Source organism: Salvelinus sp. IW2-2015, linkage group LG11, assembly GCF_002910315.2.
Source record: "Salvelinus sp. IW2-2015 linkage group LG11, ASM291031v2, whole genome shotgun sequence".
Lineage (NCBI taxonomy): Eukaryota > Metazoa > Chordata > Actinopteri > Salmoniformes > Salmonidae > Salvelinus > Salvelinus sp. IW2-2015.
Genome location: NC_036851.1, coordinates 21,498,667 through 21,512,758, shown reverse-complemented (window position 1 = coordinate 21,512,758; position 14,092 = coordinate 21,498,667). Strand labels below are relative to the sequence as shown.

Genomic DNA, 14,092 nt, shown 5'->3' with positions numbered 1-14,092 from the left:
TGTGCACATGTGTCTGTGTGTGCATGCCTCTGTGTGTGTGTTTGTATGTATGTGTGAGAGCGACAATGAGAATGCACGAACATTTGTCTACCTTGGACCCAAATTGGTGCCCCAACAAGTCTTTCATAATCTCTCCCTTTCAAATACTGCGGTCCTACTTTTTAAAGACCTGGCTTGCATGGATGCCACAGCCACAGACAAAGACACACACCACAGCAGGGACATCAGAGGCGGTTTCACTCAGAAAAAGAGGGATAGAAAAATAACATGGCATTTTTTTGCATTGTTTCATGTTGGCACTTCAAAATTCCACTGGGATTCGCTGTCAAATAATACAGAGGGAAGAAAGCATTGCAAAAACGAGGAGCATCAGTCTTTTTGTGGCCATAGCACTTACTTTGAAGATGAGACACTCTGAACTTCTGATGTCTCAGTAATGCCTGACTGCAAGCATTAGCTTTCTTTAATGCTAGAAAATGGGTTATAGCTAAAAAATGTATAAGTGTGTAGGATTGTCAATTTTTCTTATTAAAGAACTGTATTACGTTAAAGTCAGAATTCAGGAAGACCATGTAATTCAAGGCCATGGTATGTCTCTTACAAAGACCTCAGAATACAATGTCAAGCCTACTTTAGTGTGGCACTGAACTATATTCACGCAAAAACTAAACTCAATGGTTTTATGTTACCAAGAGTTCAATCAGGAGAGCCAGATTCAGCAGCCTGTGCTACGCCTGTGTTACCATCTAGAGGACATGGAGGCAGTCTGAGACCCAATGAAGGAGACTCAGGGATTATCAAGGCACACAGTAAGGACCTGCGAGCACTCTCTCTCCCTCACTCCCTCTTGATTGTCCCATCTTTCATGGCCCACTCACAGACCATAATGCTGCGGTGCCCTGGTCACGCCAAGGGGAGTGGGTGATGTTAGGTTTTTGTAATGGAGCATTATCAACCCAAAGTGCTAGAAAGCTCTCAAAAGCACAAGGACAGCATGGCCTTACAGGAACTGTGTGATACACACAAGCAAAGGACAGACAAATCCACATTTTTTATCTCTGACTTTGATCATTTTCAGTGTATTGATTTAAAATTGATTCAGTGATATTAGCTATAAACAGAATACTTTTGATCCAGAGTAATGCATTGCTAACACATCATACAGTATTTACAGTGCATTCGGAAAGTATTCAGACCCCTTGACTTTTTCCCACATTTTGTTACGTTACAGCCTTATTCTAAAATGGATTCAGCTGTTTTTTTTCTCATCAATCTACACACAATAACCCATAATGACAAAGCAAAAACAAGATTTTAGAATTGGAAATTCTAAATTGCACATTTATTAAGAAATAACTGAAATATCACATTTACATAAGTATTCAGACCCTTCACTGAGTACTTTGTTGAAGGGCCTTTGGCAGCGATTACAGCCTCGAATCCTCTGGGGTATGATGCTACAGGCTTGGCACACCTGTATTTGGGGAGTTTCTCCCATTCTTCTCTGCAGATCCTCTCAAGCTCTGTCAGGTTGGATGGGGACCGTCGCTGCACAGCTATTTTCAGATCTCTTCAGAGATGTTCGATCGTTTTCAAGTCCGGGCTCTGGCTAGGCCACTCAAGGACATTCAGAGACTTGTTCTGAAACCACCCCTGCATTGTCTTGGCTGTGTGCTAGGGTCTTTCTCCTGTTGGAAGGTGAACCTTCGCCTCAGTCTGAGGTCCTGAGCGCTCTGGAGCAGATTTTCATCAAGGATCTCTCTGTACTTTGCTCCATTCATCTTTCCCTCAATCCTGACTAGTATCCCAGTCCCTCCCGCTGAAAAGCAGCCCCACAGCATGATGCTGCCACCACCATGCTTCACTGTAAGGAAAATGCCAAGTTTCCTCCAGACGAGACGCTTGGCATTCAGGCCAAAGAGTTCAATCTTGGTTTCATCAAACCAGAGAAACTTGTTTCTCATGGTCTGAGAGTCCATTAGGTGCCGTTTGGAAAACTCCAAACAGGCTGTCATGTGCCTTTTACTGAGGAGTGGCTTCTTTCTGGCAACTCTGCCATAAAGGCCTGATTGGTGGAGTGCTGCAGAGATGGTTGTCCTCCTGGAAGGTTCTCCGATCTCCACAGAGGACCTCTGGAGCTCTGTTAGAATGACCATCGGGTTCTATGTCAAACTTCTTCCATTTAAGAATGATGGAGGCCACTGTGTTCTTGGGGACCTTCAATGCTGCAGAAGCCTTCTTGGTTCCCTTCCCCAGATCTGTGCCTCAACACAAACCTGTCTCTGTGATCTACTGACAATTCCTTCAACCTCATGCCTTGGTTTTTGCTATGACATGCACTGTCTACTGTGGGACCTAATATATACAGGTGTGTGCCTTTCCAAATAATTTCCAATCAATTGGATTTACCACAGGTAGACTCAAGTTGTAGGAACGTCTCAAGGATGATCAATGGAAACAGGATACACCTGAGCTCAATTTCCAGTCGCATAGCGAAGGGTCTGAATATTTATGTAAACAAGGTATTTAAGTTTTTTACTTTGAATAAATTTGCTAACATTTCTAAAAACCTGGTGTATTGTGTTTAGATCGATGAGGAAAAACATWAATTTAATCCATTTTAAAATAAGGCTATAATGTAATAAAATGTGGAAAAGGGGAGAGGGTRTGAATACTTTCCGAATGCACTGTATGTGGGAGGGATATAGAGAGAAAGAGAGAGAGGAAAAAGAGAGAGAGAAGGATAGAGAGGGAGTGAATGAAAGAGATAAATGGAACGCAAGAATGCTAAAAACAGAGAGAATGAGAGGGGGTAAAGATGGAGAGAGTAAGGTAGATTGAATGATGTCATTCAGTCTTTCTTACTCAGTCACTCTTTAAGACAGTAATTCAGAGAGGGAATTATGGAGTCACAGTCATGCAGTGAGGCCACTGTAGCTGATAGAGGATGGACTGCAGGAAAGATGTAGGTTTGGGAGGAATATAAAACAAGGGGTACTGTAAAAGTGTGAAGAGGAAATAGTATATCCCTGAAATAGTCATTTAATTCTGCTAGCAACCATTGTCCCGTAGAACCTTGATATGAGATCTAAGGATCTGTGTCCGTCCCCTGTGAGATCTGGCAGAGCCAGACTAGCCTCTGGAGTATACCACACCAACAGAGAGACACAGTGAACCTAATTACAGCACAGCACTGCTAGAATACTGGACTAACTCAGGAAGATTGTGTAATTCAAAACCATGGCGTGTCTCTTCCAAAGATCTCAGAATTTAGTCAGAGAAACACGATTCACTCTGCCAGGTAAAGTAAGGTTAAGAAAGACAAACTAGGAGCATAGACTGGAGACAGAAACCGGAGACAGAAACCGGAGACAGAAACTGTCGTAAATGTAGAAGACTCTCTTTCTCCCTCTTCTGCCTCATAGGAATGCGCCTTTGTTTCACAGACAGTTTTCCCGCCGAAACTCTAACACACTCAAGAGTGAATACTGGAACACTATTTCTAACATAAGAACCTGAGGAATTGTCAGAGACAAACTATAGAAAACTWATGTCATATTGGTTCTATGTGAGAATGCTGTTCATTGACTACAGCTCAGCGTTCAACACCATTGTGCACACAAAGCTCATCACTTAGCTAAGGACCCTGGGACTAAACACCTCCCTCTGCAACTGGATCCTGGACTTCCTGACGGGCCGCCCCTAGGTGGTAAGGGTAGGCAACAACACATTTGCTACGCTGATCCTCAATACGGGGGCCCCTCAGGGGTGCATGCTTAGTCCCCTCCTGTACTCCCTGTTCACCCACGACTGCGTGGCCAAGCACGACTCCAACACCATCATTAAGTTCACCGACAATGACGAGACAGCCTATAGGGAGGAGGTCAGAGACCTGGCAGTGTGGTGCCAGGACAACAACCTCTCCCTCAACGTGAGTAAGACAAAGGAGATGATCGTGGACTACAGGAAAAGGAGGGCCGAACACGCCCCCATTCACATTGATATGTCTGTAGTGGAGCGGGTCGAGAGTTTCATGTTCCTTGGTGTCCACATCACCAACAAACTATCATGGTCCAAACACACCAAGAAAGTTGTGAAGAGGGCACGACAACACCTTTTCCCTCGCAGGAGACCGAAAAGACTTGGCATGGGTCCCCAGATCCTCAAAAATGTATACAGCTGCATCATCGAGAGCATCCTGACCAGTTGCATCACCGCCTGGTATGGCAACTGCTATACTATATCTGTTGTATTCAGCGCATGTGACAAATACAATTTGATTCGATTTGATTTGGTTGAGAGAAGGGAGTGATAGTGGGAGAAATATTCCTCCTCTCCAAAAACGTAAATATACATGAGAGGTAAGCTGCTTACTTCCTGGAAATATTTCACACTTCTGCCTGCGTTTGTGACAGTGCCATGCAGAACTGTCTTTCATAGCCTGAGGAACAGTGGGACTGTGTGTGGGACTCAAACATGTTACTGTTCTTATTAGAGACTCTCCTTTGCAAAACTGTCATGGTAAATATTATGCTCTTCATTTTGTCACTTAATATGTGTGGTAATTACATAGTAATGTAGTAATTTGGAGATAAAGTCTCTGTTCTCCATGCATGTTCATCGTCTCTTCTAATAGAACCTAACGTCCTTTCCTACTCTAAGAACACAGCTATTATGACCATTGAGAAGAGGATAGCACCTCAACGTCTACTCTTAACTGACGCCTCTAAAGGTCATTCAGATTTCATCTAATTTGCAGATTGACTTATATCTTCAACCACTCAAAGTAAAAGCTTTCGCATAAAAGACCGTAATCACAGACTGCAATTTGGAGCAATGTCTGGGTTCATGAGGCTGTCTTTGCTTGTGTTGTCATGGCGATTTTCAGGTGTGTGAGAGAGACACTGAGGCACTACATTTCACCAGGGCCCGCATAGGGTGCCAATTCAGAGCAGAGGTTGAGGAGACTTACAGGGGATGGTGCGCAGGTAGAGGTTGTCCCGGATGACCTGCTGCAGCTTGTGGTCCAACGAGCCCTTCTGGAACTGCAGGCTGAGGTAGTGGCGCAGGTCCGTGTTCAGAACCTTCCCTGAGCAGACAGAGACACAAAGTGTTATTACAGGACAAATGTACAAGAGGTTCAGTTTCAAGAGTTTAGAGAACAAACAAGAGGTTAGAGGACAAACAATATGCTGCTTTCCCATTCCATCAGTCACTCCAGTGAATGCACCTCATCTACACAATACAACTGACAACAAGGTTTCATATAATATGCATACAATTGTTAGACACTCACAGCTTCAATGACAACCAAGCATAGGCCAACACAACACATTTTCCAAAGGAAGTGGTAGGTCTCAACGCAAAAACTCAGGAGATAGCGCTTCTTCTTTTTAAAAACAGAGGAAGTTCATACAGCGTTTGAAAGGAGACAGGAACTTGAGAGTCATCCTGTAAAAGCAGAGGAAAGTTTGCTGGGTGTCGGAGAAGATGACGAGTAGAGAGATAAAAAAGAGAGGAGAGAGAGAGAAAAGAGACCAGATCTTCAGTGTCTTGGATGTGAGCCTCGTCTCCAGGCTGGCAGTGGGGGGAGAAGTGGCTTTGAAATGGCTCGACTGGCGCTGAGCTTCAGTAATCATCATGTTCCCTCTCTCTCCTCTCTGCCGGGCAGACAAACTCCACTCAACACAACTCTGTATGCATGGCTATGAATACTAATACCTCCTTTCAGAAAGAAACAYCCCTCTACAGTAGTCATAGCTGGTGATAGCAATGGAGATGTAGTATAGGTAGAGTAATAGAATAAAGATGAGCTATGGGACAATTGCGGCATAATCTACAACCGTATCTCCTTGTTCATCAAACAATGGTCAAAATGAACATATCCCAAAATTACAAATTGTTGCTAAATATTTTTTTGTGTTCTTAGAAAAACGCTTGTAGTGGAATGGGTCATGTAATGTTTGGCTACCTAACTAACTGTTATAACAGAACAAGTCATGACAAACACCATCTAAATCCAGTGACAAAAAATAACATAAAAACGAGTCATTACTTGTTAGGAATATCCTCATCATACTCAGTTTGACCTATATTTTGCCCCTAAAGATTGGTGTTACCATAAATCAACCCTTCTTTTGCATGCCATGTGGCATGTTTTAGGAATTACTATCCCTATGGGGGCAGCTTTTCAGGATAAAAGTTGTGCGTGTCCACTCTTCAGCTCTAAAGAGGGACAAATCACAGCTGGTCCAGGCTCACAGACACACAGACAGACACAGGGGAACAGAGGCACAATCTGCCAGCCCCAGCCCAAACTGTCCCAGAATTTGGTTGTAGTCCATGCAAGTCTTCCCTCAGAGAAATGCCAAAGAAACAGGCCATATAAACAGTCTAAAATAAATCCCATACACTATATGTCACATCTCTCTGAAGACCAAGGCAATGATAACATCAAATACTTCGAAGGGTAAAGTTGATACCAGGCCACAATCTAGACTTGCAATGCATAATCTCCCTTCAGCAAAATGTCAAATAATTTACGGTACTTAGAATATGACTGAGAATGATTCAACTTACTATGTAATTAATGTGTTACTTTGTTATTTTATTGAGAGGCTCCTGCTGTTTGCATGCACACGCACGCACGCATACACACACACACAAAAATGCACGCACGCATGGACGGACACACACACACAAATCCATGCACGCACGGATGCACACACAAATGCAGGCATGCACGCACGCACGCCACACACAAACAAACAAAAACGCATACACCAACCCCGTGGCTATACAATGCAGTCTTTGTGGCCTGCTCGGTCTTGTCAGATGGTGTTAGTGAGGTTGTCACATCAGAGATGAACCTCATTCCTCCTCTTCACAGATAACAGAGTCATTGTACACTCGGAGATGGGGACTCAATGGCCTCCATAGTACCCATCAGCCCTGTATGCTGGTGTATTTGGAGTGAGTGCAGCCAGCCAGGACAAATGAAAATAATTGAACTTCACCTCACATTCCCTGGTCTTCCAGCTCTCTCTATCTCTCTCTCTCTGTACTTTTCTCTACTCCCTCCTTCTCTGCATCTCTCTGTACTGCCACAGTACCTATACATTCCCTCCTCACTATGTGGTGTTTCATCTTCCCACTACTTTCTCAGTCAACTATATCTGTATCTTCCATTACCCCCATTAACATCTACCTACAGTGAATGTTACCATTACCATACACACTATTGGAAGTAACTGAAGGAATCAGAATCATTTTGAGGTATATCAATTGGGGTATGATTCCTAAAAAGATAGGTTCCTTTGATGATCAGCTTTTAAGACCGTCTCTCAATTTGTATCCCTGTTTATTACACAAGGTTTTCATCCTCATATTGGTTGGAGTTGAGTGAGTGACTCACAAATGGAAGGTTAACACCAGGAATTCTTTAACATTTATTTTCTGCTTATTTTTAGCATCAGTAATACAGCTCTGTAGAGCCTGTAGCATCTCAGGGCAGATACCAGTGGAGAGGAGGAGCACTGAGGGTGGTTGACTCAGAGTCTCCACACTTTAACTAACACCTCACTGTTGAGGCACACACGAGTGTCCACAAACGCATGCAAGCACACACACAAGCACGCACACAAACACACACGCAAACACACACACACGCACACACTCAAAAGCATCAGAGAGAAGGGCTCAGGAATCTGCCTCTGGGTAAAAGAGTAACAGATATCAGTCTCCTAATTGGTCTGTTTTCAAGACACACATACAGTATGTAGCTTATGGTTCCACATCTCTCGAACGCATGTGGAATTCTCCATGGAGGTAATTTATTCTGTAATCTAAATGCCACATAATGAAGATTCCCCTGACAAGGCAGGGTGTCCGGAGGTTTAGTCTCTGACCGCCATATACCATTACATGCAGTATGTCATGTGAGCAAGGAATCTTCTCCATTTGGCCGAAAGCCTTCTCCTAGATGTGTGCATCTTTGTCACATTGGCAGGAAGGATCGGGAGACAGGCGCAGGAATGCGTAATAGTTTTTTTATTAATCCCAAATTACGGCGTGTTGTGTAAGGGCACGGGGACGAAGACCAAACAAACACCATACAAAACACAGGGTTGAAACCCAAACAAAAGAGCGAGGAGTACCTCAAATAAATAACACACGCGCACAATGATTATCGCACGGGACGAGACCCGTAATCATCTGCGCAATCCACAATGGCACAAAAGCCAAAACACACAGCACAGGTACTCACACGCACCAATGGACATAGTAACAATAATCAACAGACAACGGAAACCAAAGGACACACTTATACAAGTACTAATCAGTGGGAACAGGGGACAAGTGTGCGTGTGAATGTCTTTCACGTGTGAATGTCTTTTACTGTTCAATAGATTAAAATGTGGCAAAGTCCCAAATGTGTGTAATTAGGGTTGCAAAATTCCGTTAACTTTCCCAAAATTCCCAAGTGTTCCAGAAATCCCTATGCAACCCTATGTGTAATGCAGAGGATACACACACACATTCCTTTCCTCCATATGGCTGAGGACTTTTCTGGAATCAAGGCATTTACTAACCTAGCAGTGTGTGTTGTGAAACAGGCTCTAACACTGTGGTGCTCATCCCTGTGAGGCAGATGCTAGCTCCATGCCACGGTGAGGTCCAATCACAAACACAGCACTCCATCATGTAATTAATGGCGGGCTGTTGGTGTCAGTGCTTCAGATCCCCTGTGCTCAGTCAAATGCCTGGGGCCTCTTTCTCCCCAGGCCTGCTGGGACACATTCACCTGAATGACCTCTGCACCCACCATCACTCCACTGAGGTGTCAGGCTGCCCCCAAGGTGTCATCCATCCACTGCTTCTAACCTCACAGCTCTGGATGCTTTTTTTTCTGGAGAAATTGGCTCAGGGCACCTTGGGCTCCTGGTGTCTCTCTCTCTCAGACAGTGGTACTGTAGGTGTGATGCGGGTCAAGCTGCAACTCAGATAGTAAATGGTGTCTGAATTGAGCCTGTGTAGGAGTAGGACAGGCTATGGACTTCACACATCCCCAGTCCTGTAAATTAATTATCTGCACTTATATCAACAGCACAGGGTATAGGCTACAGCAGCAGCAATATTATCTAATAGAGTGTGAGGCCCTAGGATAGGCCAGAGCCTCAACCTATAGCAGTATCTGCAGAGCCTGCTGATTTAAAAGCTGTCAAGGGCCAGTGGGCTCACACGGTCACAGCTGCATCCATATTAAAGTTAACCAACCATAAGCTACGCCCATCCCTCCTCCCTGCTGTGCCACAGAGCCCAGGAGAGTTGCAGAGGAGGGACGACCTTGCTCCTCTCAGGTTCATGATTAGCAGCAGTCAGCAGAAGAGTGACAGGCTTAGCGGCTCCACAACCATGATAACATGAGGAGAGAAAAGAACAGAGGATCCCAGTATCTGTGAAGGGGCAAGAGGGAGGAGAGGGTTACCCTCAGGTTGCTGACTCATGGTGTCGCTCTCTCTCTCTCTCTCTCTCTCTCTCCTTATCTCTCAGTTATCTCTCTCACTTATATCCCTCCAACTCCAACATCTGTTCTAGTTTGCTCTCCTTCTTTCTCTCACTCATTCTGCCTCTGTTCATTCTCCATCTCTGTGTCTCTCTGCTGTAGGCGGTCCATCCTTCGGTTATGTCATTCGTGGGTCAGTGGAGTCAGATACAGCTGGAGAGTAAAACACACACCGACCCCATCCCAGTGAGGAGCCTTGCTTAGCATCTGGCTCAGATCAACAAAAGGAATCAGTATGATTACACTCACACATGAATGGAGCACATTTATCCACCCAACCCACTACAGTGTAACATACCGATAACAAAACTGGCCCATCTCTCCTCACACACAGACAAACAGGCACGCACACACACACATATTACCGCAGTACTCTGCTGGCGAGAGACAGATCTGTTTTATAGTTCTATCCAAAAACAAGTGTGACTCAAGTAGACTGTGTTGTTCAGTATGGTTCGGGGAGGGGCTCCTAATCCCAGGCCTGTTGTCAACTCATGTCTCCGTAAAAGTGAAGTCATGTTTGTGTGGCGCAAGAGCACGGTCATGTACTCAGTAACCGAAAAGGGAAAAAAAGAGAAAAGAAACAAAGGAAAGCATACCAGCGTAGATGCTGTGAGGAACATGGGGAGAGAGAACCACAGTGATGCACAAACCCTGGCACTTTCCCTGACCTCAGGAGACACGTCTTCAGACGGAGTGACAGAGTCGCTCCCCCTCCAAGCATGCCCCTTTCAGCTTCCAACCACAACACATAAACATATCACAACAGAGAGAACATGACCTAACACTCACATCAGGATGTTAGCAACCTAGCAGGCAGCTGCATGAAGAGAAAATGATGGAATTAGAGAGCATTTACAGCGCTGTTCATTCCGCAGTCAGCCTTAATCAAAACACTAAAAGGTCTTTATTTGCAATCATTTCAAATGCATCTCTTATCTCATTAGCCTTGGCACAGATTGACCAAAACAGTCTAGGATAATAATAAGAATAATGTGGTTGAGTCAATCAATCAGTATCATCTCCTGCTGGCTAGCTGGATTCATTCCGCAGCTCTAGTGCTGTCATCCGCTAGTTAATGAGGGAAATGTGGGATTATATCACCGTCATCATCTTCAATGGCCTAAGATATGAGCCTTACTACAACCTGCTCGTTAGCCGAGCGCCATTGTGAAGGGGGAACTAAAGACAGCAATCAGAGTAGACAGATCCTGGAGCCTCTCTTAGGCATGACTGACTGACTAACTGACTGACTGACAGACTGGCTGACTGACTGACAGAGGAAACTCCAATTATCGTTGTAGCTGCAGTGCGCAAGATAAGCCTGAAATAGGGTTAGCCGTTGTTGTGATGACCATATCTGCTCCAGTCATTGTTTTGTGGCAGGCAGCCTTTGGAGATTTCACAAGGAGTGAAGGAGTATGTGCGTCACTCACTCACGCTTTTCCATTGTGAGCGTCAGTGTGTTTATAGTTCCTAAACACGTCCCTTCCAGGTCTACTGATCTATCTTTAGGTTTGGACTGAAAAAGCTAATTTCTAAATGAATATGGCTGCGTGCTTCTCATCATTTAGATGAGACAAACAAGAGAAAATAATGTGTACAGCAACCAAAAATGTATTCTGCTACTCTCTTTGACCACAGGCCACTGCTCCTCTCTCTTCTATGTCTTGTTGCGGGAGAAGGCAATCGTTTGCGAGCATTCTGAAATGGCAGTCCATCGTCCCCCAATGCATTTAATTGCTGAGTGAGCAAAAAGCGTCCCGAGGGCATGTGTACAGCGGACATCTTCAGGAGAGTGAGGGATTGTGTGGAGAGCTCACCCCCCCCCCCCCCCCCCCTCCACACACACACAGTCTCCTCACAACATAATGTTGTGTTGCTTGGTGCAGCTCCTTCAGACTTTGCTTGTTTGTTTGGATGTAACACTGAGGTGAGAAATTAAATCTGAGTCATCCAAAGCCTCAGATGAGGCCATTCCTAAAATGTCTCCTCTCTGGCTGTGTACACTCCTAATGCTCTTCTCATCTTAATCCCTCTCTAAATCCTATTACCTGAGATTAATCAAAAATACGTTTTACAATTATAATCTAGGTGAATCAAGTAGTTTAGGACTTTACAAGACTTTAATGTATCCTTCAAAATTCATTAGGCATATGAGCCGACCTACCCTGCTGTGCTGGGGAAGGATTCAGCATTGTGTGTGGGGGGTTACTGTAGGGAAGCAGAAAGATTAAATAACATATACTTTATTAGTCCGCATGAGAATGGAAAGTTGTCTTCTGCTTTTATCCAACCCCCGTTATACACACACACACACACACACACACACACACACACACACACACACACACACACACACACACACACACACACACACACACACACACACACACACCACACACACACACATGTTAGGAACACACACATTAGGTTGGAGAGGCTGGAGCAGAGGGCGGCCACAGTGCAGCACCCAATGAGCAGTTTAGGGGGTTACGTTCCTTGCTCAAGGGAACATCGGTGGTAGGTTGCACCTGAGATATTGGTGCCAGCAACCCTCCAGTTGCCAGCTCATTCCCTCCAAGACTGGCATTGTGTGCCAGGTTAAGAAGACAGCAGAAGATTAGCCCAGGGATGTGTGTGGCAGCCTGGCTCTTACCTGCTCATCCCCATCATAAGGCCTTATTGTGAGTAACTAAGCTGGTTAGCTAAGCCCATAGGGAAACACTTGGACCAGAAACAGAGTGTGCTCATCTCTAATTGGCTGGGTCAGCCACCACTGCTGCAGACATCTTAGCTCGGCAGGAGCAGGATAACGAGCTCTGTGAACCACAGGCAGTCACACAGTCAGGCCTAGCCAAGCACCTTGACATGTAAATAGAGTCAAAATAGAACTGTATCGTAGCCGTACTTGATTCACTAACTACAGCACAGCAAATTAGTGCAGTGCTCAATCCCCCAGTGAGGGATGTGGTGATTGCAGTGATATGAGTACAAAATGGCTGCCCTACAGGTTGTGTGGCTTGGCAGGCAGGCAGACAGAAAAAGGCAGTGGTACATGACTTGGGATATCCCTTTATGAGAGAAATGCTCCGCTAAGCCACTTCTCTCCAACACCGCCTAGCTCAGAGATGTACCGTAGACCTGCAGATTCTCCAGGCAGACCCTTAACCTAGAGGCAGAGTACAATGTAAGGCGGTAATCATGTCCGCACTCGGTTAGACTCAGAGGCACTCAACTGATACTCAACACGTGATAATAGAGATATGTCATGTTTGCAATGAGTAGCTGAAGAAAATCAATCACGTGCTCTGAAGTCTCTATGGGCTCAAATGTATTTTCCTATGGGCTCAAATATCTTTCTCTAAGGGCTCAAATATCTTTTCCTATGGGCTCAAATATATTTTCCTATGGGCTCAAATATCTTTTCCTATGGGCTCAAATATATTTTCCTATGGGCTCAAATATATCTTCCTATGGGCTCAAATATCTTTTCTCTATGGGCTCAAATATCTTTCTCTATGGGCTCAAATATATTTTCCTATGAGCTCAAATATCTTTTCTCTATGGGCTCAAATAGAAGGCCAGGTGTTTTCCATGACATCTGTAAAGGTGCTGAGTAAAGAGTGGATGTGTTGTATGATAATGGGAAAAGAGACAGAGAAAGAGAGATGTAACCAGGGAGACAGGGGATGGAAAAGTCCCTCCCGCCTAAAAATCTTTCCACATGGGCTATGGCACACACAGATACGCACGCACACATGCACACAAATGCACAACACGCATGCATACACTCTTTCTCTCTCACACATGCATATACACACACACACACACAGATACAAATATACACTCTGTCTCCCCTTTTCACATGGCCAAATTCATAGAGCCTGCTAATTCTCTGTGGCCCCAATGCATTTTCTATTCAGAGGGGAAATCAATGATGCATGATGCATGATGGATGCAGAGATGCATGGAGACATATTCAGGTGCGGGCCATTGAGGGGAGATGACACAACCTCTTTCTGTAGACACATTATGTAATAGACCTCTGCTCTGGTATTCTTAGAGCAGTCTGACTTGAAAGGCATCTCAGTCAGAATGTCTGCTGAGCAAGAAGTTCATGATGTAACGTGATGAATCCATGGAGACGTGAGAGATGAGATGGAGAGTCGGCCATTTGTCAAAATGCTAAACCTGCACTGCAGCGACTCTGCACACATATCTCTCTTAGGCTCCTCTGTCTTCTGCATGATGCAGAGGACATGTCTCTCTCTCCTCACTCCCTCACTACAAGGGCATACAACCTTATAATACCATACACATTGGATGACACTAGGAGTGTTGGCAGCCATAATCCTAATACTCATGGTGTGTACCAATTGTTGCTAAGGAGTAATTGGTCCTCCATAGTAATTATAATTACACTGCTGGCTGCTTGGCCTTGCCTGGCTACCCAGACTCCTTTCTCCGGCCAAATGCTACGCCAAATGAGTCTGGATTTGAGTACTTCCCAGACCCTTCACTGAA

At 44.7% G+C, this 14,092-nt stretch overlaps 1 protein-coding gene across 3 annotated transcripts in view; it reads right to left on the bottom strand.

Annotated features, from left to right (window-relative positions):
• Nucleotides 1-14,092, bottom strand: part of LOC111969958 (membrane-associated guanylate kinase, WW and PDZ domain-containing protein 3) — a 145,136-nt gene that overhangs the window by 38,910 nt on the left and 92,134 nt on the right. For all 3 annotated transcript variants that reach the window (XM_023996360.2, XM_023996361.2, XM_023996363.2), the window contains exon 2: nucleotides 4,973-5,089. In XM_023996360.2, the coding sequence (XP_023852128.1) occupies nucleotides 4,973-5,089 (117 nt within the window). The remainder of the gene's footprint in view (nucleotides 1-4,972; nucleotides 5,090-14,092) is intronic.